Source organism: Enhydra lutris, unplaced genomic scaffold (genome assembly GCF_002288905.1).
Source record: "Enhydra lutris kenyoni isolate GAN:26980312 unplaced genomic scaffold, ASM228890v2 scaffoldscaffold1, whole genome shotgun sequence".
Lineage (NCBI taxonomy): Eukaryota > Metazoa > Chordata > Mammalia > Carnivora > Mustelidae > Enhydra > Enhydra lutris.
The window spans coordinates 40665804-40689100 of record NW_019154085.1 but is presented as its reverse complement, the minus strand read 5'-3'; the positions used below and the strand labels follow the sequence as shown (position 1 = coordinate 40689100).

Sequence of the window (23297 nt, the reverse complement as noted above, 5' to 3'; positions counted from 1 at the left end):
AACCACTGCTTTTTAACGTCGTCCAATACCAGAATAAAAGTCTGCTACAAATTTTATACTATAAAAATTAGTCAAAATCATTATATTTAAACTTTTAATCAAATCATAAAATAACTATAATCTAAGAAATGTTAAGAGTAAAACAACTGATATAATCAGACAACTTTTAAGAATGCTGGGTTGAAAAAATAGATGGTATTCTTTTTAAAAAATGCTTATTTCCAGTGTTTTTTCAGCGAGCCCTGTATATTATATACCCCAAACTGTCCTTTAAAAATATATCAGTAAAAAATTGGGGGAAATTGTTAAGTTAATGACAAATAAATCGGACATGGAAATCAAATCAGAGACAAAGATTTTTTAAAAAGACAACATATGTCCAAATCTAAGTTGGGGTGAGGAGGGTGGTAGAAAATACATTAAAATTTTACTTTGTTTAACTAACTCCTTTTAATAGAATCGACATCAGACATTTGGCCTCACAAACACTGTTGGTCTTCCAAAACATTCACCTTGTTTGTTTTTGATCCGCTGGAATTTCTCTTCTCGCTCAGCCCAGACCCTGTCCATTCTTTCACTGAATGCTTGTTGGGAACATAGTCTACAAACCCTTTTGCTTACAGGCAAGCTCAGCACAAAATGCTGTGATGCCTTGAAGAGAACTGTAACATCTGGTTGCCCAGCACACAGACTCATGAGAATTGCCGAGATAACTGTGATGTAAACAATGCCCACTCATGACAGAAAACTCACCCAGGGGACAGCCATGAGGAGTTGGCATAAAAGCATCAAAACTATATACAAAGATTAACTTCACTATGTGTCCACCTATCCATAACTACCTAAAGCACTCTGAATGCTTTTATAATGTTTACTTGGGCTGAGATTAGTGATTTTGCTAGTAACTTGATTTTAAAATGTAAATGAAAACAGTTTGATTATGATTTTTTCTACTAAAAGTGAGCTTCTCTGGCATATGGTCAATAGCTAAAATAATGTTATGCACATGAAATTCATAAGGCAAATATACACTCTTTGTGCACTCTGGTTCTGCATGACCCCACGATTCAAACTACAGTGGCATCTGATTATCATGAGGCATGGAATCAGCACTTTGGTAGGGGATGAACTTTGACACAAAGCACCAGTGTCTTCAATTACCAGCATATCTAATGTCAGGGAAGAACAGTTTGAAGCATTCTTAAGAGTCAAACAGAAGAACTTACAAAACCACTAATCACTACTATTCTCTCTCTCTCTTCTAAAGTTAGGACAAAAGAATGAACTTATGATTATGTTTTTGACCTGGGCTTAGAGTTTATCCTTCAAATAAGCATAAATCACTTATTCGGGACCAAAAAACCCTGAAAGAATGCATCTTTTATTATACAGGAAAAGTACCCACTTTAGGGAAAGCACATATTCCTTAGTGAGCATATAATTACACATTTGTAAGTTTTAAAGCATGCTGAAAAAATACAACAATTCAGTGTCAGACAAAACTGAAGGAGACCCTCTCACGGTTTTGCAAAGACAGGTGCTTTCCATTAAACCACACTATTTGCTCCAGAAAAATAAAAATGATTTTCATCAACTGAAGAGATATGGGGGAATCTTCATGCTGAAATTTCTTTGTAGTGATAAGAGTGTGATGTGATGATGCAAGTGTGATGACATAAATAATTGAGTCCTTTTTTTTTTACTTTACCTATTCATCTTTCTTGCTTCATTGGTAACAATGTCCACTAAATACTCCCTTATTTTGGTCCCTGCACTCACTCAGTAGGAGCCTTACCAGGGCTGTGGGGCCGCCACCTCTCTCCGTCACGTCTCGGTCCAGCTAGTCGCCAACCTCCATCTTCATCTTCTCCATTTTGTTCTTCTCTAAAAATACGCCAGTTTTCACTTTCTGATCGTATAAATTCATGCTTTCTTCCCACAGATGTTGGTCCACCTTCCTCAAAATTTGGTCTCCCTGTAATGAAAATAAGGAAACATGTGCCTCAGCCAATACGGATTCTGAAAGCAGACCAGAAGGCTCAGATCACGCTTTTGTGCAGACGTGCCTACCCCAATGCTCAGGAAGCATGAGTAACAGAACTGCTGCGGACGTACACATCTAGTACTAGCCATACTTCTTAAAGTGCAGCAGTCACAGACTGGGCAATTACTTTTTATTTTTTTATCTTATTTTATTTTTTTTAAAGATTTTATTTATTTATTTGACACAGAGATAGAGAGTGACACAAGTAGGCAGAGCGGCAGGCAGAGGGAGAGGGAGAAGCAGGCTCTCCATGGACCAGGGAGCTGATGCAGGGTCCCAGAGCTCTGGGATCATGACCTGAGCCAAAGGCAGATGTTTAACCTACTGAGCCACCCAGACATACCTGGGCAATTATTTTTTAAACAAGTAATATGTGCATTATAAAAAGGGGATGCAATGAAAAGTTAACCAACCTACCTTACCAGCACATACTACTTTTTTAAAAAAGTCATACAAGAATTTTCAACTATAGGATGCATCTTTACTTATTTCATTAACTTCTACTGGCAATTCTGCCCAAAGAGAGTATCTATAAAATTCGACCTTTTATTATAAAAAACACTGTAAACTCAAAAGTAGACAATGTGAACTATAATTTTTTCATTTTCATTTACTCTAACATCTATTACATTATAGGCATACAACTAATTGCTTCTGAACAGAATGCAAAACTAAGCTATGTGTAACCTAATGCCAGTCAAGGGTTCCATTAATGATGAAAGAAAGCCTGGTATACTAAGTGAACTAAATTGGTACTTTCAAAAGATAAGATAATTCCGAACTGTGCAAACAAATTATTTCTTTACTCACCATCCCATGTGCTAACATAAACAATTAAAACAGATTATATAAAATCTCACATTAAATTAGTTGAAAACCCAGAACATACACTGATATCTTCCATTTATGACCTACAATTAACTATACTTCAGTGACAACCTCAATTCCTTGTACTAAGCCACCAAAAAAGTGAAAGAAAGTTGTACAGTTGCATCCGAAAATGAGGAAATTCTAATTTCTGGTCATCCTCTTAAATTCCATTTCATATGTATTAAGATTCAATATCCTTTTTGCCCAAACACTTATTAGGTTATTACCACAAATTATTCTATTGAAAGATAAAATACCTGGAAATCTGCTGGGCAAAATGCTACCTGCTTTCTTATTACAGCAGGCAGCCTCTAAGATAGTCCCCAACAAGCCCTGCCTCCTGGCTATTGTGGAATCCCTGCACCTAAAGTGTGGACTGCACTTACTGGCCAGCTCCCAACGAACGGAACACAGCAGAAGTGATAAGATATCAATGCCAATATTAAGTTAAAAACAACTGTGACTTCCATCTGGGATCCTCTCTCTGTAGCAATCCAACTGCCATGTCATGAGGCAGCCCTGTGGAAAAGCTCATATGGCACAGAACTGAGGCCTGCCAACAGCCACATCAGTAAGCATGGAAATGGATCCAACCCCAGTCAAGCCTTCAGATGACTACAGCCCTGCTGACACCTTGACTGCAGCCCTGCAGTCTCATAAGAGACCCAGGTCAGAGTCAATCAACTACACTGCTCCTTCCTACGCCACAGAAACTGAGATAATGCTTGTTGTTTTCAGCTAATAAGTTCTGAGATATTTTGTTACAAAGCCATAGATAATAAAAACACTCATCTAAAAAAACATTCATCCATCCGGTTTATTCTTCATAACAATCCTCAATATTTAATTTTTTTAAAAGATCTTATTTATTTACTTGAGAGAGAGAGAGAGAGAGCATGAGAGGGGAGAGGGTCAGAGGGAAAAGCAAACTCCCTGCTTCCCTTGCTGAGCAAGGAGCCTGCTTTTCCTTCTCTTGCTCCCCCTCCTTTGTGCGCTCTCTCTCTCTCTCTCTCTCTGTGTGTGTCAAATAAATAAATAAATAAAATCTTTAAAAAAGAAATTATTTGGGGGACCTGGGTGGCTCAGATGGTTAAGCATCTGCCTTCAGCCCGGGTCATGATCCCAGGATCCTGGGATTAAGCCTCATGTGGAGCTCCCTACTCAGGCAGAGCCTGCTTTTCCCTCTCCCACTGCCCCTCCTCCTGCTCATTCATTCTCTCTCTCTGAAATAAATAAATAAATTTTTAAAAAATATTTGAGGGGCGCCTGGGTGGCTCAGTGGGTTAAAGCCTCTGCCCTTCAGCTTGGGTCGTGATCCCAGGGTCCTGGGATCGAGCCCCGCGTCGGGCTCTCTGCTCCGCGGGGAGCCTGCTTCCTCCCCTCTCTCTCTCTGCCTGCCTCTCTGCCTACTTGTGATTTCTTTCTCTGTGTCAAATAAATAAAATCTTTAAAAATATATATATATTTGAAATTATTTTTCCTATTTTGTAACTGAGAATACTGAGGCTCAAAAGAACAACAAAAGAGAATTGTCCAAAATCACACTACTTAAATGATACAGACAGGATTCAAATGTTAATCTTCTCATTCAACAAACATTTATTGCACATTAAGTGCCAAGTTTTATGAAATCAAATACAGATATATATCTGCCCTTGGGTTCAGAAGTCTTCTAGGTTCTCTTGCTCAGAATAAGAAAGGCAACCCGCTTTACAAAGTACCACATCTACTATATGACTTGGTGAAATATGTAGCTATACTCACAAAAAAGAAGCAAACTTAAGGAAACCTCTAATACGGGGGCACCTGGGTGGCTCAGTTAAACATATAACTCTTGATTTTGGCTCAGGTCATGATCTCAGAGTGCTGAGATCACTCCACATCAGGATCCATGCTCAGCAGGGAGTCTTTGAAATTCTCTCTCTCTCTCCCTCTTCCTCTGCCCCTACCCACACCATGCTCTCTGCTCTCTAAAATAAATCTTTAAAAAAAAAATCCCTAATACATAGATAGATAAATAGAAACATATATAGATAAATGATGGGAAATGGCTTTTAACCCACATAATCAATCACAAGCAGTATGTGCCAGGTACCATGCAATGATTTGGGAATACAGTAGTAATCACATGATGGATGCACTAGACGAAACACTAACTTTCTTTCAACTACTTTTACACTAAGCCTTTGAAAAACTAATGAACATAGCAAAGCAAGAGAAAGAGCAGAAATTGCAAAATGCTTAACTCATCAAAAACTGATCACTATAATTTTTTTCTAACAGATGATACACTACAAAATATTAAAATTATTAAAAATAAAAATACTAGTAATCCCGGGGCACCTGGGTGGCTCAGTGGGTTAAAGCCTCTGCCTTCCCTTCGGCTCAGGTCATGATCTCAGGGTCCTGGGATCGAGCCCCACCCCGGGCTCTCTGCTCGGCGGGGAGCCTGCTTCCCTCTCTCTCTGCCTGCCTCTCTGCCTACTTGTGATCTCTGTCAAATAAATAAATAAAAAATCTTAAAAAAAAATACTAGTAATCCCTCAATCTTAGAAACAGAACTCTATCTGTAGTTATCTTTTATTTAACTTTATATTTTTTTATAGTTGCAATCAGTATACCTATTATTTTCATAGCAAGTACTTCTTCTCTGTGATTACACATCTTCCCAATCATACAAATGGGTACATACCAGGTATACTTCGCAGCCATAGTGTAATCCACTAGATTATTTCCCACTGGACAATTACTTTATAACCAATTTTTTGTGAACTATATAGTTAGACAAGAAATACTTTTCTGAATAATGTCTTCTAAAAAAAAAACCTCAAAAGAGTGCAATTACTAGGTCAAAAGACAGACTTTGTCCACTGCCTCTTTCCCTGAAAAAAAAAAAGGGTCAAATCAACACACCATTTCACATTATTGATACTAAGTACTGATATCCTTTCAAAACTTTTTTACTACTTTAATAGTTGTAAAGTGGTAAATTAACGCACTCAAATATGAATTTTTCCTGTTGTTTAATGACTTTATGTCCCTTTGTGTAAACTGTTTATATAACTTTTAAACTAACAGACTCTTTACCTTTGGACCTATCAGTCCTACATGTATTTTTCATATTAGTACCTAATAAAAAAATAAAAAACACAATGGGGTAGGGGCACCTTGCTGGCTCAGTCGGAAGAGCATGTGACTCTTGATCTCAGGGCTGTAGGTTTAAACCCCACACTGAATGTAGAGATTACTTAAAAATAAAATCTTAAGGAAAAAGAAAAACAGGAAAAAAGAACAGGGCAAAAATAGGGAAAATACAGGAAGAAACAAAATCTGGCTTTTCTACTTAGTGAAAACCATCTTGTAATTTTCAACAATTTTCATAATGTTTGAATGACTATGCCATACCTTGTTCCAAAACTGATTTGAGACTGGTATTTTGAAGATAAAGAAGAGCACAGTACTAAACAAAGAATAAAAATCTTGCATTCACTACACCTGATTTTACTTCTGGCCCCAATTCTGATTTATACACCCTGGCTTTAAAAAAAAAGAAAGAAAGAAAGAAAAGATCCAAGGGGCACCTGGGTGGCTCAGTGGGTTAAAGCCTCTGCCTTCGGCTCGGGTCATGATCCCAGGGTCCTGGGATCGAGCCCCGAGTCGGGCTCTCTGCTCGGCAGGGAGCCTGCCTCCCCATCTCTCTCTGCCTGCCTCTCTGCCTACTTGTGATCTCTGTCTGTCAAATAAATAAATAAAAATAAAAAAATAATTAAAAAAAGACCCAATTCCCAATTTAAAAGTGTGTGTGTGTGTGTGTGTGTGTGTGTGTATTGAGGTAAGGCTGCCTGAATTTCCCATTCTAGCTCAAAAATCGTTAACAAAGTAGTTCAAATTTTGTTACCAAGTGCTTATTTCCTCAACTGCAATATAGTTTTTGATATGTCACATATTACATAATTAATAACTATAATAGAAATATTAAGGTAACAGGGTTCTCCAGGCATTAAGCATCTGCCTTTGGCTCAGGTCATGATCCTAGTGCCCCGGGATCCACCCCTGCTTCGGGCCACACATCAGGCTCCCTGCTCAGCAGGAAGCCTGCTTCTCCCTCTCCCACTCCCCCTGCTTGTGTTCTCTCTCTCTCTCTGTTTCTCGCTGTGTCTCTGTCAAATAAAAATCTTTAAAAAAAAAAAAAAAAAGAAGAAGATTGAAATGACAACTTCTCCAGTAAACCAAGAAAAGCCAGAATAACAAATTCTAACATGCCAAACATCCCATATAGAAGTGCAAGGTATGTGGAGTTCCACCTCAGGGGGTCAGTGTCATTTTCTTTTCCTCTCTTTTTTTTAAGATTTTATTTGTTTATTTGAGAGAGAGCACAGAGGGAGAGGGAGAGGGAGAAGCAGACTCCCAGCTGAGCACAGAGCCCAATGTGGGGTTTGATCCCAGGCCCCTGAGACCACGACCGGAGGTGTAGGCAGACGCCCACCCGAGTGAGCCACCTAGGCGCCTCTCACTCATTTTCACAAGAAAAGGACGAAAATAATTCAAGAACTTTTAAGTGGACTTCACTCAACTCCTTCCCCCATTCCCTTTATGAAAACCTTTTCCTGCAGTATAACATTCTTGCCAAAAAGTACATAAATCACAAATGTACAATTCCAAGAGTTTCCATAAAGCAAATATATTCACATAACCAATATTTTTAAAAAAGAAAATATCTAGGGCGCCTGGGTGGCTCAGTTGATTAAACTTCCAACTCTTGATTTCAGCTCAGGTCTTAATCTCAGGGCTGTGGGTTCAAACCCTGCACTGGGCTCCACACTCGGCATGGAGCCTACTTAAAAAATAAAAAATTAACAGAAATAAAAATTAAAAAAATATATCAAGAGCGCTCAAAATTCTTGATGTCCTTCCAGTCAACCCTTCCCAAAGTAAGCACTATTTCTGACTTTCATCTCTGAAGATTAGTTCTGTCTGCTTTTTTTAACCTTTTATGCAAATGAAATAATTCTTTATGTCTGGCTTCTTTCACTAAACAATATGGGAGACTCATCCACAATGCTACAGAGAACCACAGCTTGTTCTTTTACACTGCTAACGGGATCTCACTGTATGGACAGATCACAATATATTATTCTGTTGCTGATTTAGTTTGTTTCTAGTTCTCTGCTGTATGAATTGTGCTGCTATGAGCGTTCCTGGATATGAAATTTAGTAAAAGGTTGTATTTCTGTTGGTCTATGCCTAGAAGTGAAATTGCCAGGAGTAAAATAAGGTACATTCAACTTCAGTAAGCACTACCAAATATTTTCCCATAAAAACAGTACTAACTTTACCATTTTTACCTGTTTTACTCAGACCTCTAGGAAACATTAACATGAGTGCTTCCTCTATAGACAAACACAATTAAAGATGAAGGATTAAAAATAAAGGAGACTTAGACACAGCATCTACCCTCCAGGTCCATAGCTCGGAGACAAACATGTAAACAAATGCATCCATTTATCTCATCTAATCATCATTTTAACCACAAAAATTAAGTTCAACATTATCATCTCTATTGTTCCTGTAAGGAAAGGGATACCTGTAGAGGGAGTTTCCCAAGATCACACAGTTGAGTAGAGACCAAATCAGAAATAGAACATGGGTGTTCAGAGCACCTGGGTGGCTCAGTCATTATGCATCTGCCTTCAGATTGGGTCATGATCCCAGGGTCCTGGGATGGAGCCCCACATGGAGCTCCCTGCTCAGTGGGGAGTCTGCTTCTCCCTCTCCCACAGCCCCTGCTTGCGTTCCCTCTCTCGCTGTGTCTGTCAAATAAATAAAATCTTTACAAAAAAAAAAAAAAAATACGTATTAAACTCCTAATCCTGGGTTTACTCACAAATTTAACCCACTGGAAGAGCAAAAAATTCCAGAAAAACTAATGGAGAAAGAAGCAGCTCTGGGATCAAAGTCTAACAAACTCTAAAATGGCAACAGACATACTACACATGGCACAGCTTACAGACAAAGACTACCAACATCTCTATAAGGGGAAGATGGGACTAAAGGTATTAATATCCCAACAGAAATCATGTCAAGGGGCACTTGGGTGGCTCAGTCAGTTAAGAGTTTGTCTTCAGTTCAGATCATGATCTCAGGGTCCTGGGATTGAGACCCGAATCAGGCTCCCTCCTCAGTGGAAAGTCTGAGTCTCCCTCTCCCCTTTCCCCCTGCTTGTGTGTTCTCTCCCAAATAAATAAAATTATGTCAAAATATATACCTCTGAAAAAATTTTACTTCACTATAAAAATTTTATTCTAGAATTATTTTGAGGGGAAAAATGACTTCAAGCACCATCTAATAAAATAAACATTTCCAACTACTACTAATATAACTAAAATTTATACTGCATGCAAGAACTGCTCTAAAACATCAAAGTACATCTTTTACTACCTAAACGATTACAGTATATTTGTATCTCTGTAGATCTGAGTGGGGAGTGAAAATGTCAGAAAGAATTAGATCTATATGATTTGTTTAAAAAAAAAATACATACATTTGTGTATTACCGATATAATTTAAAATAAAAGCTAAATACCAGAAGTCATTCCCAGGCTATTAGAGGATGCTACCTAAAGTTCCTCTCATGTCTACAAACTCCAGAATTCCACAGTGGCCCATGAGGAACACCCAAAAGGCCCTTCTCAGCATTTCAAACCAAAGTCCTCCTCCTTCCATAATACTAGCACGATAATAAAGTTGAGTAACCAAGTATTTTAGTTTACTTCTTCTTAAATTCTTAACAGAATAACTTGTAAACAAGACTGAAAGTAAATGTAATTGAACAATTTACAAATGTAATGCCTGACCCAAATATTCCTAACCTACAGTCCATAAATGAACTCAGGGGTAATGAATCTAATGAATCCTTGAACTAGAAGCACATATTACGCTGGCATGTTTTCTTTTATCAGGGAACAGGGTCTAAGGTTTTTGTAGAGTCCTAAAGGTATCTATAACCTTCAAAGTATAAAGATACACAAATTTAAAATGTATTTTCTTCTTTTCAATGTAGCAAACATGACCGTTTTATAATCAAACTATATCTATATAATACATGTTATGTTCTTATATCAACAGTAACTGAAAATGTATAAAAGGTGCTGAAATGCAAATGTACAACATACATAAACATTTTCCCAATGGCAGTAAATACTTGGTTGTTTCTGACTTAATGTATTAAGTATGAATAGGATTCTTCTAAAAATAAAATAAAATTAAAATGTAATACTGGTTTTAGTCTGGTCTAATTGAATAGACTTCCTAAGGAGAAAGAGCAGTAAAAGGGCACCTGTGTGCATGTTTGACTCACAGCCAAAAACGGTGTTTATGGAAAACTTCAGATGGAGCAAAGAGGCACTCAGCCAATAAAATCTACAGCTGTGAGACTTGGAACTTACAAGTGCCCAAACTCCAAAAGCAAAAGTGGAATTATGGGACAGACTTTGAAGCTTGTTTATGTGCAAATTTTTCTAGGAAGAAACTTTGTATTTCTCTATTCAGATATATAGTCTCTGATCAACACTAAAAATATTTTCTAACACCAGAGAAAGTAGTGAAAGGAAATCCCATCCAGGTGTTGATATTTACTTTCTTTCCCTATAATCGATTGTAAACAAAACTCACCATGGCTAGGAAGGAGAAGTTTAAATCTTATATCCAGTGATTTGTAACTTTTTTCCCATCCTAATTCCTAAGAGGTTAGAAACTGCTCCACTCATTAACATTGTTCCCGAAAACACAACAGTTCCTGGCTGGGAGACACACTGGAGGGGCTGCAGCGTATCAAAATCTCCTTGAAAAAATACCTCTTGTGCTTTGAATATACCCCATACCCTACAAGCCTCATGTACAGTCATCTGATGGTATACACCCAGGCACTGCCTCAGATCTCTGGGGAAGAAGATGATCAACAGATGGGCTTGATGCAGAACCGGAAAGGGACTAGGCACCTTCTAAAGAAAGCAAAGTACACCATGTAAGAAAGAGCAGAGGAGACAGGGCTAAAGTTGCAAAGTTGGGAGATTATTCATGCCCACAGCAGGACACTACACTCCAGCTACAGCATTTGTTATTCTCAAGTACAAGTTGGTATAGTTACGGACTATATACTAGATTACTTTAGCCAGAGAGAAAATCAAACACCTTTAGGGACAGAGATTTGAATTTAATAAAGAATAATGTATCTAGTCTTGGCACCTTGCTTAATCAAAATTTTTAATAAAAAATAAATCAGAGAACAGATACCTAGTATTTATGTTCATTCACAGAAGAAATGTTTTAGAGCCATCTCCAACTGAAATCAGTAACTCTGTTTAGATAGAAGGGCCCATGTATTTTAAGGTGAAGTTTACATACCATCTATGCCAATATCAGTTCCATCTCAACTAACCTGGTTGAGGTTTCAACCAGAAAGAAACTGAACTGCTCAGGCTATTAAAATGGGAGTACTATGCTCCTGAGTGGACACTCTAAAACCAGTCTACAATATCCATATAATTAGCAACTAGGAACCAGTCTATAGACCATAGCAAGACTTTCAAATTGTAGAAATCGAGAAACCAGAACCCTTCTTCCCTTAAGACATTTCTTTCTTGACAATCATTTTGCCAAATCATTCTTCCCTTAACATATTCTGAAACAGAGTATATTATGGAAAGAGGCTTCTAAGTTTGGTAAAATCCTTCACCATCTTGGCTAATTATAATGGTGATGCAGGACACATGGCAAATACACTCCCATACTTTCTTAAAGGCGGTGTCACACTGTATTTGCTCTGGCTTTTTTACCCCCGCAATCCATCAACTGTCAACTGATATAAAGTGTAATTCCCTACCAGTGTGTGTAGGCAATAAGCATCACATCACAAGTCCATATTTTATGCTTTTACCTTCTCTAGTTCTGAAGGTCAAAGTTTCCAATGTTATGTCTGAACTTGTACTAAGATGTTTGGCATTCATAAAACAAAGAAGGAATTAATATTTTTCTTAATTGTGGGGGAGGGGAAGGACTCTACAAAGGCGGATTTCACCTTCTAAGTAGCATTATATTGGTCTACATTAATAATTTTCCCAGCAGGCCTTCTTCCATGATTTTACTTTGAACAGTCACAGCCTTTGTTTCTCAGATCCTCTTACATGTGACATTTGATCAAAGTTTTAAAATCAGCAACTAACGGAGGTGGAGCAAAGTACTGCTCAGTAAAGGCATTACACAAAGCCATCCCACAGCTCATTTCAAGGTTGCTACAAGATGGATCACAGACGTTTTCTAGCTAAACACTATTTAGACGTTAAGTTAAATTTTCTGTACCCTGAACACTTCATCTTACTGCACATAAACATATGCTTCTCAGGAAATCATCCCCTAAATGTTACTAAAGCATGCCTTAAGAAAATTATTCATATATGTGTGTTTTTCAAAGATAAGTGCAAGGCACAAACAATTTTTATTCTTGAGATCTCTGCACATAGCCTTTAAAAAAAAAAAAAAAAAGCCTGCCTCCTTGCCCCTCCTCCCCAAAATTCAGGTAACTAAATTACATATATTACCAGTTCTAGAATTAGTGGCAGTCATTCTAGTGAGGTGAAATATGAAAAGAAAACTAATAAAATCAATTAATTAATTCATGCCTAGAAGTCCTCACCCAAGGAAATCTTCCCCAAAGAAATGGAGAAAAAAATGTAAAAAAGAATAGTAAAGGCAGTATCTCACACTTCAACATGCTATATAAGGAAAGACGGCTGAAAGGAAATCTTGCAGGGAATTTTATCCCTTTGAACTTTCAAATAAACTCTTAAGTAAGATTATGCAAACTTACTAAAGACCGGTCCTGATTAGAGGGAAAAAATGCACCCCTTCTCCAAGTCAGTTCTGGAGGCTTTCTCCAGAATTGTTAAGGTTTGTGTTGAGTAAAGAAAGACTTCTAACAAACCAGCATTCTTTTCCACATGATCAGAGCTAATTGGCCCCCCTGCAGACTAAGTGACCAATCACATCAGCTTCAGCTGAAACTAGCCCCCACGACATTATAAACAGAGGAATGTGAACTGTAAACCCAGTCCAAGAAGAGAACCTACAAGCTAGACTTGTAGATTAAAGTTACCTTATCAAAAAGACAGACTCTGCAAGTTTCCTCAAGACCTACCTGTGCAAACACAGGCTGACCCAGCAAAAGAACTGGTGAGTACATGAAATAATATTCATTCTTATTTCTTTCCTTAAGGGGAACAGAGAAAGAAATTGAGTGGCAAATAGGGACAGAGCCAGACATCGCCAATAGATTTTTAAAACAAAGATATTACCTCTAGAGTCATACATTAAGATACTTTATGCTTTTTCCTTAAATTTTGAAAATGGAATAATAGCCCATTTGAGAGCATTACTAGAAATTTTCCTGTTTTATTAAATGAATACTAATTCCACATTATAATATGGAAATCGGTAGAAAGGAAAGGCCCTAGAAAAAATTCAGTGGCTTTTTTGTTTTTATCCCCTTTCCTTGGCTTTTAAATATATATATAGATATCTTTCTTTTGGAAGGGATTAAAAAAACCAACATGAGTGTACAAGAACAAATGAGCCCCCCCAAAAAAATATTTTTAAGCCATGAAAAGTGATGAATACTTAATTTTAAATGTCTTTTTAAAGCCAGAACTACTACCGAAATTAGTAGTGCTAAAAGAAATTAAAATAGAAAAGAATCTCTGAGCTTATATAAGAGAGTTAGAACTCACACTGTTTGCCCCAATTATAGATGGTAAGAGAGATGATTCTAAGACTCTATACAATCAGTTTTTACACCAGTTATAAGCAAATACATAGTAATACTGTGATCATTTAACATTTGTATTTTAGCCTATTATCTTAACTGTTTAATATGAACTACAATACCACCTTACAACATGGCAATAGAAAATATGCAATTTTAAGTGCTACAAACCAAATGAGTAAAATGAATCCTAATTTTCACAGCCTCTGAAGCAGCCAAAATATCATTTTTATAAAGTATTATTTTTTTCCACCAAAGTCTGTAAATGAGCAAATACTTTACAGCCCACACACAGAGATACAAACAAACCTTCCCAAGCTTCAATTTTATTTTCTACTGGGATCAGTTTGTGAGAACCATATAAATACAAACCAAAAACACATTCAACGGGTATTTGTACACCTATAAAGATATGAAAATTACTTGGAGAGAAAATCTACATGTATCAGGCAACAATGTAATTTTTAAATACCATACAAGCAGATGTAAAACGACATAGGAGAAAAAAGAAAAAAAATCATCTAAAAGACCTCTGTCAGTTGAGGGAAATGGAAATAAATTTTAAAACTCACAGAGTTTTAAGAGAACATGTTATTTAATTCCCTTTCGTCTCTTTTTTTAATATAAGAAGGCTGGCCAAGGAGATTGGGTGGCTTGCCCAGCTGACATGGCTGTGGAACCAACAGAACCAGAGCAGGGTCAGCTAGATTCCCCACGTGATGTTCATTTACTAACCCATACCGCTTACATGAATGCAAAGATGGACTTATTCAGGGTAATCCATTAAGTGGAGATCAAAATCTTATTCTCTCAACTACTCCACCCCACCACACAACCTAAACAAGATTGGCATATACATAAAAAGGAGATTGCTTCACTGTTTTGATATTAGCCTTGACATTCCTGTTCACAGGCTTTTCCATGTATTTAGTTAGCTGCAAGAGAAAAAAAGAAATTGTTGAAGCCTAGAGTGACTGTTACAAAGCTGTAGGTAACAAGTAATAATCCTCAAAAAGCCCAAATGATAATACTTTTGTTAGCTATAATATACACAGAAAGGCTATCTCCCTGAGTAATGAGTTTTAGAACTTAATAAAGTAGGTTGAAAATCAAGAGTCACGGAGCTTTCCTTCCCACAAAAAACTACCGTGAAACAATCAGCAATTAGTAGCATTCACCAGGACAGTGGTTCCCTAATTGCAGTAAGCACTAGGGTACAAGGTAAATGATGGGCATTTTCACACAGGCAGGAAGCAACAAACAACAAAGGTGAAACTGATATAATGTTACATACCAATTTCACCTCAAAAGAAGGAAAAAAAAACCATAAAGGACAGTGCAGTGGTTTACAATCTTTTGAACGCAGACTATTATCGTTCCTTATTATTTCCTTATTACATCTTCTTCAAGTGTCAAAATGCATTTTCTTTTATAAAATTAGTAGGATACGTTCTAAAAATTACTTTCTCACCTGGCAAAATACAAATTTGGAAATGCTTTGTAAGAAGTCTCCTCTCCACATTTTGCTTTAATTTGTACTGGTTTATAATATCCAAAAGATTAGACTATGTAATAATTGTAGTTGTGCCGATCTTCAAATTTTATGTCTTCTTTAACTGAAAATACATTTCTTATCTACAAATCACAGGTCTAAACCTAAACACTCCTAAAGACCAAATATTCTGTAATGACTCTTAAACAATTAACTAGTCAAATGGAATGTAGTATTATTCACAAAGGCTAACCAGGATCAAAATGTCTATTTTTGAAGCAATACATTACTGACTCTGAACTCTGGACTTGGTATGGAATTCATTAACACTTACTACCTTTGGGATCCTAGGAAACTCACTATGCTTCAGTTTCTTTATCTGTAAAATGGGAATTAAAACAGCTTACTACTTCAAAAGTTAAGGAACATTAATAATAATAAAGCAACCAAGACTGAAAGGTTACTTTGCACCAGGCATTGCCTATGGGCTTCACATGAGTTAACACAAGTAATTGGTATAATTCCTGCCACATAATAAGTAATACATACTGGCTAATATTTTTAATCATAACTGTCATTAAGAATCATGTATGGGGTTAACAATGATTTAAGACAGATACCTGAGATAGTTATGGGGACCAGAAGAACAACTACTAGCAGTGCTAAAAACATGGCTGTCAAAGACTATCCTATGAATACAATGCCAGTCATCTTGGGAAAGATTTTTTCACCAAACTTTCTAAATAGCTTCTTGTAGTAAGAAAATTAACCTGTAAAGTTAGCCAGATGTGGATAATAATACAAATAATCTAAGGCCCCCATCTGCCTAGTGTATGTTTCTAATCCTTGGTGACATCATCTAGAAAACGGGACAATAATGTCTATCTTGTTGGGGCACCTGGGTAGCTCAGTCAGTTAGATTTCTGAATCTTGATTTTGGCTCAGGTCATGATCTTAGGATGAGATCTCTCTACTGAGATTCACCTCTGGTGTGGGGCTCTAAAACCATGGCAGGGGAGAGGGTGGGGTATGCTTGAGGATTCTCTCTCCATCTCCCTTTATCCCTCCCCCCACTCTCCTCCTCTCTCAATAAATATTAAAAAAAAAAAAATCTATCTTGCTGAGATACCAAAGAATTAGAGATAATGCAATATAGAAGGTACCTAGCACAGTGCCTATGAAAATTTTATTATTGCTGTTGTTTACTTTCAAAACAACAGATAAGGTCTCCTAAAACACTTAAGAATCTAACAAAATGAGTCATTAAATAGCTGTGCTGAGAAAAAAAATACACAAAAGATAATGACCACTCGTTAGAATAATGAATTATAAAGCATTAATGACTTTAACTTTATAATATGAAAATAAGGGGCGCCTGGGTGGCTCAGTGGGTTAAGCCACTGCCTTCGGCTCAGGTCGTGGTCTCAGGGTCCTGGGATCGAGCCCCGCATCGGGCTCTCTGCTCAGCAGGGAGCCTGCTTCCTCCTCTCTCTCTGCCTGCCTCTCTGACTGCTTGTGATCTCTCTCTGTCAAATAAATTAAAAAAAAAAAAAATCTTTATAATATGAAAATAAAATGGTTATCTCTATGGTTACTCTAAATAAATTTTAACCATTATCCCAGTGTTCCATGAGTAATACAATCTGAAGGAAATACAAGAGAATGTCTCTAATATCACAATACGTGTTAAATTAGCCTCAGGGGAGGAGGGAAAGTATATACCCAGCTGGCCAATATCCAAAACCAGTATCACAAGAAGGCCAACAGCCCCAAAGTCTCTAGAATGGGAAGGACCGAGCAAGCCCAAGCAGCAAGCTGCTCCAAAAGCCTTTAAGTGCCATTGTCATGCAAAAGGTAAGGAAGAGAATACACAATACTCTCCAGAGCATCTACTTTTGAGGGAAGCAGCTAGGCAGAGTCAAATGTAAATTCCTAGCACTGTCCTGTGGCAAAAAGAAAGGGAAAGCATAGCTGCATCTCCCATTCTGTTCCTGTGAGGCTCCACATAAAAGTCTTAAGACAGCTTTGATATAAGCAAGAATCAACACACAGAAAGCATACCTTAGACTTCTTCTCAACACACAGAGAAAAGCATACCTACTGTTTTATAGTTTAACTGTTTACAGCTAAAAACTAATTACATTAATTATCTTTTTAAAATTGCCATGGCGGGGGGGGGGTGCCTGGGTGCCTCAGTGGGTTAAGCCTCTGCCTTTGGCTCAGGTCATGATCTCAAGGTCCTGGGATTGAGCCCCACATCGGGCTCTCTGCTCAGCAGGGAGCCTGCTTCTCCCTCTCTCTCAGCCTACCTCTCTGCCTACTTGTGATCTGTCAAATAAATGAACTAAATCTTTAAAAAAAAAAAAAAAAATTGCCATTTGGGGGCACCTGGTTGGCTCAGCTGGTTAAGCGACTGCCTTCAGCTCTGGGTTTTGATCCTGGAGTCCCAGGATCAAGTCCCGTATGGAGCTCCCAGCTCCATGGGGAGTCTGCTTCTCCCTCTGACCTTCTTCCCTCTCATGCTCTCTTCTCACTCTCCCTCTCTTTCTCAAATAAATAAATAAAATCTTAAACAAACAAACAAACTTGCCATCTGGGGGATGCCTGGGTGGTTCAAGTCATGATCCCAGAGTCCTGGAATCAAGCCACAGATCAGGCTCAGGGAGCTTGTTTCTCCCTCTACCCCTCCCCACTTCTTGTGTGCGCACGCACGCACGTGCTCTCTCTCTCTTGCTCTCTCCAATGAATATATAAAATCTTTAAAAATGTTTAAAAATTGCCATTTGGTGCCTTAATGGTTATTTTAGTTCATTAAACTTGAAGCTTTTTTTTCCTGGCTTACTTACTCTCAAAATTAGTGTTATTGGGACATCTGGGTGGCTAAATTGGTGAAGCATCTGCCTTCCACTTAAGTCATGATCCCAGGCTCCTGGGATCAAGCCCCACATCAGACTCCCTGCTCAGCAGGGAGTCTGCTTGCTTTCTCCCCAATCTGTCCCAGCTTGTGCTCTCTCTCAAATAAATAAATAAAATCTTAAAACAAAACAAAACAAAAAACCAACCTAGTATTACCCAGGAATCTCCACCTAGAATCTCGGATATTTCCAAGAAAATAATTTTCTCCTCACCCCACAATCTAATCAGAATCTAGAATATTCAGAGGATGGCAATCCATTAGACACGGAAAGAATCCATGAAAATGGCTGCAAAGTGACAAAAACAAAGCCTATTCATAAAACTTTGAATAGGCTAATTAAAAAGCATACATTAGAACTATGGATCTCTAAAAGTTTAGTCCTGTCCTAGGGCAGAGTTCAGCTTCAAAACATCTGCAGGCAGTTTAACACTACATTTTCAAATGATTTCTAGTTATTTACACAGAGGAGCACATATGTTTAACTTATTTCTTTTAGTCATGAATTATCCATAATTATTAATTATGAAAAATTGTTATTTACACAAATATGTTTAGTCAAACCAATAAATACTTTATGTCTGGAATTGCGCAAGAAAGAGACAAGGATGTCAAAGAGACACAAACCATAACACCAACCTTCAGTGATTTTGAAATATACTTGGAAATATTAAAATGCCAAACAATATTTTAACAGTCATTCAAGGAAACAATAACAGACAGCCTAAGGCAAGCCATGATTAGGTAGCAACTGAATGGCTTAGTCAATAAATGCCCCCTTCCGTGAAAAGAGAGAGAGCTGTCAGACTGGGAAAGTCTGCCCAGTAGCCAGGGAAGCATTCCAAAAAGAGCAGAAAGTGAATGAGGTCTCAGAATTTATTAGTATTAACTGTAAAACAGTTAAGAGCTTACTAATTTATTCTTGGTTTCAGAAAATTACAGCCTGAAATGGATGGCAGTAATTGCAAAGTTATTGCTCCTCTTCTAACTCAGAGCTACCGGAGGATGGTCACCAAGGACGGCCATAGCACACTTCAAATGGATGGTGCTCAAAGAGGTCTTGCATATCTGCGAGATGCTTGGGGAATCCTAATGGACATGCGCTGGCGCTGGATGATGTTGGTCTTTTCTGCTTCTTTTGTTGTTCATTGGCTTGTCTTTGCAGTGCTCTGGTATGTTCTAGCTGAGATGAATGGTGATCTGGAACTAGATCATGATGCCCCACCTGAAAACCACACTATCTGTGTGAAGTACATCACCAGTTTCACAGCTGCATTCTCCTTTTCCCTGGAGACACAACTCACAATTGGTTATGGTACCATGTTCCCCAGTGGTGACTGTCCAAGTGCAATCGCCTTACTTGCCATACAAATGCTCCTAGGCCTCATGCTAGAGGCTTTTATCACAGGTAATTGTTTTTGTTCTTTAAAAAAAAAAAATTACAAGTGGTTTGGGGAGGGGATCGTCAGTTATAAGCAACCGTGTTGTAGAATAATTTAATTTGCATTATTAGCAGGTAATGTCAAAGATTGAAAAAGAAAAGTCTAGGGCCAAATGAGGTGACATTATAAGAAACCTGACTCTACACTTAAATTTTACCTGTTGGAACTCCTTAAGAAAAAAAAGGACCATTATGACACTAACTTGCAGCAACATCTTACACCAAAAAATATTAACAAGAGGTCTAAAAGGCATTTTTCAGAGAAGCTAAATACTTCGTCAAATAAGTGGATAAATATGTTAAATGCATATTTTGACAATCATTTTACCTAACAGAGAAATGTTGATTTTTTTTTTCCTTTACTGGGTTAGAATATCCTCCTCTGAGTTTATCTGTTCAACATTTACTCTTCATCAGTGATCCCAGAGCACAATAGTCAGCATTATATTTAGAGATCAAGTAAGTATACACATCCTTACTGGAAATATGGTTACAAAGATTATGAAATCTTATTTATAAACCCTGATAACACATTAGACTTTCCTCTAATTAAAGTAGGGCTAGTGTCACTTTTGTAAGTGATATATATACAGTTTAAACATCAAAAAACAAATAAAAAAGAAGACCTGGCTTTAACACACTGCACAGTAATATTCTGAAAAAGTTAAGTAAAGGGCCAGATGAGCGATCTGGAATGAAGTACAGTGTGCTGCCAACCGGCTCTATAATCTGTAACAAATCACTTAACTTCCCTACAGGAATTCTTAAACTAGGTCAGTCATTAGATAAAAGGGGATCCATGAAATTAGGAAAAACTTGAATCTTTTGTCACTAGCCCCTAACTGAAAATCATCATGTCCTTCTATTACAAACAGATAACAAAAAACAATAGTATTAGCAATACTGGTAACTTTGATACAAATAGAAATCACAGATATTTTCCTATCCCACTACAGTACTTCAAAAGTACACTATTAAACCCGCCACTATATTTTATTGTTTAATGCATTAAAAAAGCACATATAGTACTCTAAGTTTTTAAATGTTCAACTCAATTTCAGTATATTTTGCTACCTTCGTATGTATTTTATGTTTATGCATTTAAAGCATAATTCTGAGAGGAGGTCCACAGATCTTTCCAGCCTGCCAATAAGATCTGAGGCACTAAAGTAGTTAAGAAATCCTGACCCACAGCTTGGGGGCACACAGAAGATGCACTTTGAAAAGTATACTGAAATCACCACAGAGCCAGAGCCTTCTAAAATAAAAAGGGGAGGGAAGGTTATTTAAGTTTCAAAGTTAAAAAACTGCTCAAAATGTATCACTCATTCTACTGGTCCCCTCCCTACCCCAAAATTATCCTATTCTGAATCTAATTTTTACTTCAATTTGAAACAATCTCATTACAAATGAATTTCATTTATTTTGTTACTTTTTTTTAAGTGGGGGCAGAAATGTAATAAATGACCATTCTTACACTTTTTAAGAAATGAAAAGACAAGTTACACTTCTATGTAACAAAATGAATTCTGCTTAATCCTTCTGAAATCACAGCTTTTAAATAAGAATGTATGTACACTGTGAAAAATTCTTCAGGCAAATGAGACTACCCAAATTAATGTGTTCATCAATTCTTGACTCACTTGGAAGGCATGGCATCAAAAAATGTATAACTATTTGATACATCCTTCTCATTCAGAAAAGGTATTCATATTTTAAGTGTTCGTTCTAAAAAAATTCAATGATTTCTAATTTAGGTGCCTTTGTGGCGAAGATTGCCCGGCCAAAAAATCGAGCTTTCTCAATTCGCTTTACAGACTTAGCAGTAGTAGCTCACATAGATGGCAAACCTAATCTAATTTTCCAAGTGGCCAACACTCGACCTAGCCCTCTGACCAGTGTCCGGGTCTCAGCTGTACTCTATCAGGAAAGAGAAAACGGTGAACTCAACCAGACCAGTGTGGACTTCCATCTTGATGGCATCAGTTCTGAGGAATGTCCATTCTTTATCTTTCCACTAACCTACTATCACTCCATTATACCATCAAGTCCTCTGGCTACTCTGCTCCAGCATGAAAGTCCTCCCCACTTCGAATTAGTTGTGTTCCTCTCAGCAATGCAGGAAGGCACGGGAGAAATATGCCAAAGGAGGACGTCCTACCTACCCTCCGAGATCATGTTACATCACTGTTTTGCCTCTCTGTTGACCCGGGGTTCCAAAGGTGAATATCAAATCAAGATGGAGAATTTTGACAAGACTGTTCCTGAACTTCCAACTCCTCTAGTCTCCAAGAGCCCAAACAGGACTGACCTGGACATCCGTATCAACGGACAAAGCATGGACAATTTTCAGATCTCGGAAACAGGACTGACAGAATAAGATGTCTCCATTACACCTTATTTTTTAATGTATTAAATATACACAGCCAGTTATGCAGCTACTTTTCCTTCATATCTCATGTTTTCTCTTTTTTCAATGCTGATTACATCTCTCCGATTACATCATGGTAATCAAGCCTGTGCCCATAAAAATGGCTGAGCTAACAATACACATTCTGGAAATATAACATTCTACCTTACAAGTTTGTATCTATGGTTATCTGCTGAAATCGATGCATCTCAACATGACAGATATTTATACAGAAATATTGGTGGATTTATAATAAAGTGGTATGATACCACTAATGAAGGTAAAACAGGACAATTAAGTTTAACACAGCCAAACTCTAAAATCAACCACAAATCTCTCATTTTCATCTGCAAGTTGAAGCAGCAGTCTAGTCTTAAACCTAGCTCCCTGGGTAGAATGATGATTTCACAATATTTAATGAACATCCTTCTAAAACTGTTATTTTTTCAAGACAACAAGATCATTCCTCTGGTTCTTCATACTACAAAACTGGAGTAAGTATTACCCCCTTAATTTTTTGACATCTAAGGACAAAAATTTACACACAAAAACCCAGCAAAGTATAGATTTATACATAGCTCTAAAAGCATTTCAGCATGATACTCAAACACATGCACATGTTCATGTATTTGTGGTAAAAACTGATCAGATCAAGTAACAGATCCAGCCTGAATGAAACCAATAAGGTGGTATTTTTGTAAAGAGATGCAAAATTCTATCTACTGTAAAGCCACCCTGCATAAAAATCAAATAGTGATTTAAAAATTATAATCAATAATTCATTTGAATGGCTTCTGACCTAAGTAAAAACATTCCCTTCTTACCTATGATCTATACAATGGTATAAAAAAACATGACACCCTAAGTAACTCATAAATGCAAATATATTTAAGTTTTTGTAGTTATAAAGGTTTAGTTACATATCAAATAGGAAAAACATCTCCGATAGATAAATCAAAAAAATTGGGCAACAAAGTATTTTCAAACCCAAATTCCTGTTTCCAACTTCAAATAGTTTTTTCTACAAACACAAAATGAGTGTTTATTCACCAGTAGGAGGTTGGAATAGATAAACTCTATTATTTCTTACCAAGTCTAATACTCCATGAAAATTATGCTCTCTCTGCTTCAATTTTTATTTTACATGTAGTTAGATGAACACTTCCCCTTACCTCCAGTTTAATTTATAACCATTCTCTGCATACTTTTAATTTTGATTAAAAAAAAAAAAAAAAAAGACTGTCCTCAAAGTAAACAAAAACCAAAAAAGCTTACCCTATCAGAATTCAAGTAGATTCATGGCTGCTCTT

At 37.2% G+C, this 23297-nt stretch overlaps 2 protein-coding genes across 4 annotated transcripts in view; one reads left to right on the top strand and one right to left on the bottom strand.

The window, feature by feature from the left end:
• The window catches only part of LOC111141353 (GRB10 interacting GYF protein 2), a 149138-nt gene that overhangs the window by 59074 nt on the left and 66767 nt on the right, over positions 1-23297 (bottom strand). For all 3 annotated transcript variants that reach the window (XM_022493850.1, XM_022493835.1, XM_022493842.1), the window contains exon 9: positions 1796-1975. In XM_022493850.1, the coding sequence (XP_022349558.1) occupies positions 1796-1975 (180 nt within the window). The remainder of the gene's footprint in view (positions 1-1795; positions 1976-23297) is intronic.
• Positions 13019-22122, top strand: LOC111141371 (potassium voltage-gated channel subfamily J member 13). Its single transcript, XM_022493864.1, has 3 exons — positions 13019-13141; positions 19069-19544; positions 21335-22122. The coding sequence occupies exons 2-3, from the start codon at positions 19085-19087 to the stop codon at positions 21955-21957; spliced, it is 1083 nt and encodes a 360-aa protein (XP_022349572.1). The 5' UTR covers positions 13019-13141; positions 19069-19084; the 3' UTR covers positions 21958-22122.

What these genes read in the sequence shown, in the direction of transcription:
- LOC111141371 (XM_022493864.1), top strand. Translation starts at nt 19,085, where the DNA reads ATGGATGGCAGTAATTGCAAAGTTATTGCTCCTCTTCTAACTCAGAGC. An exon ending in GCTAGAGGCTTTTATCACAG is followed by an intron (nt 19,545 to 21,334) that starts GTAATTGTTTTT and finishes TTTCTAATTTAG; the next exon opens with GTGCCTTTGTGGCGAAGATT.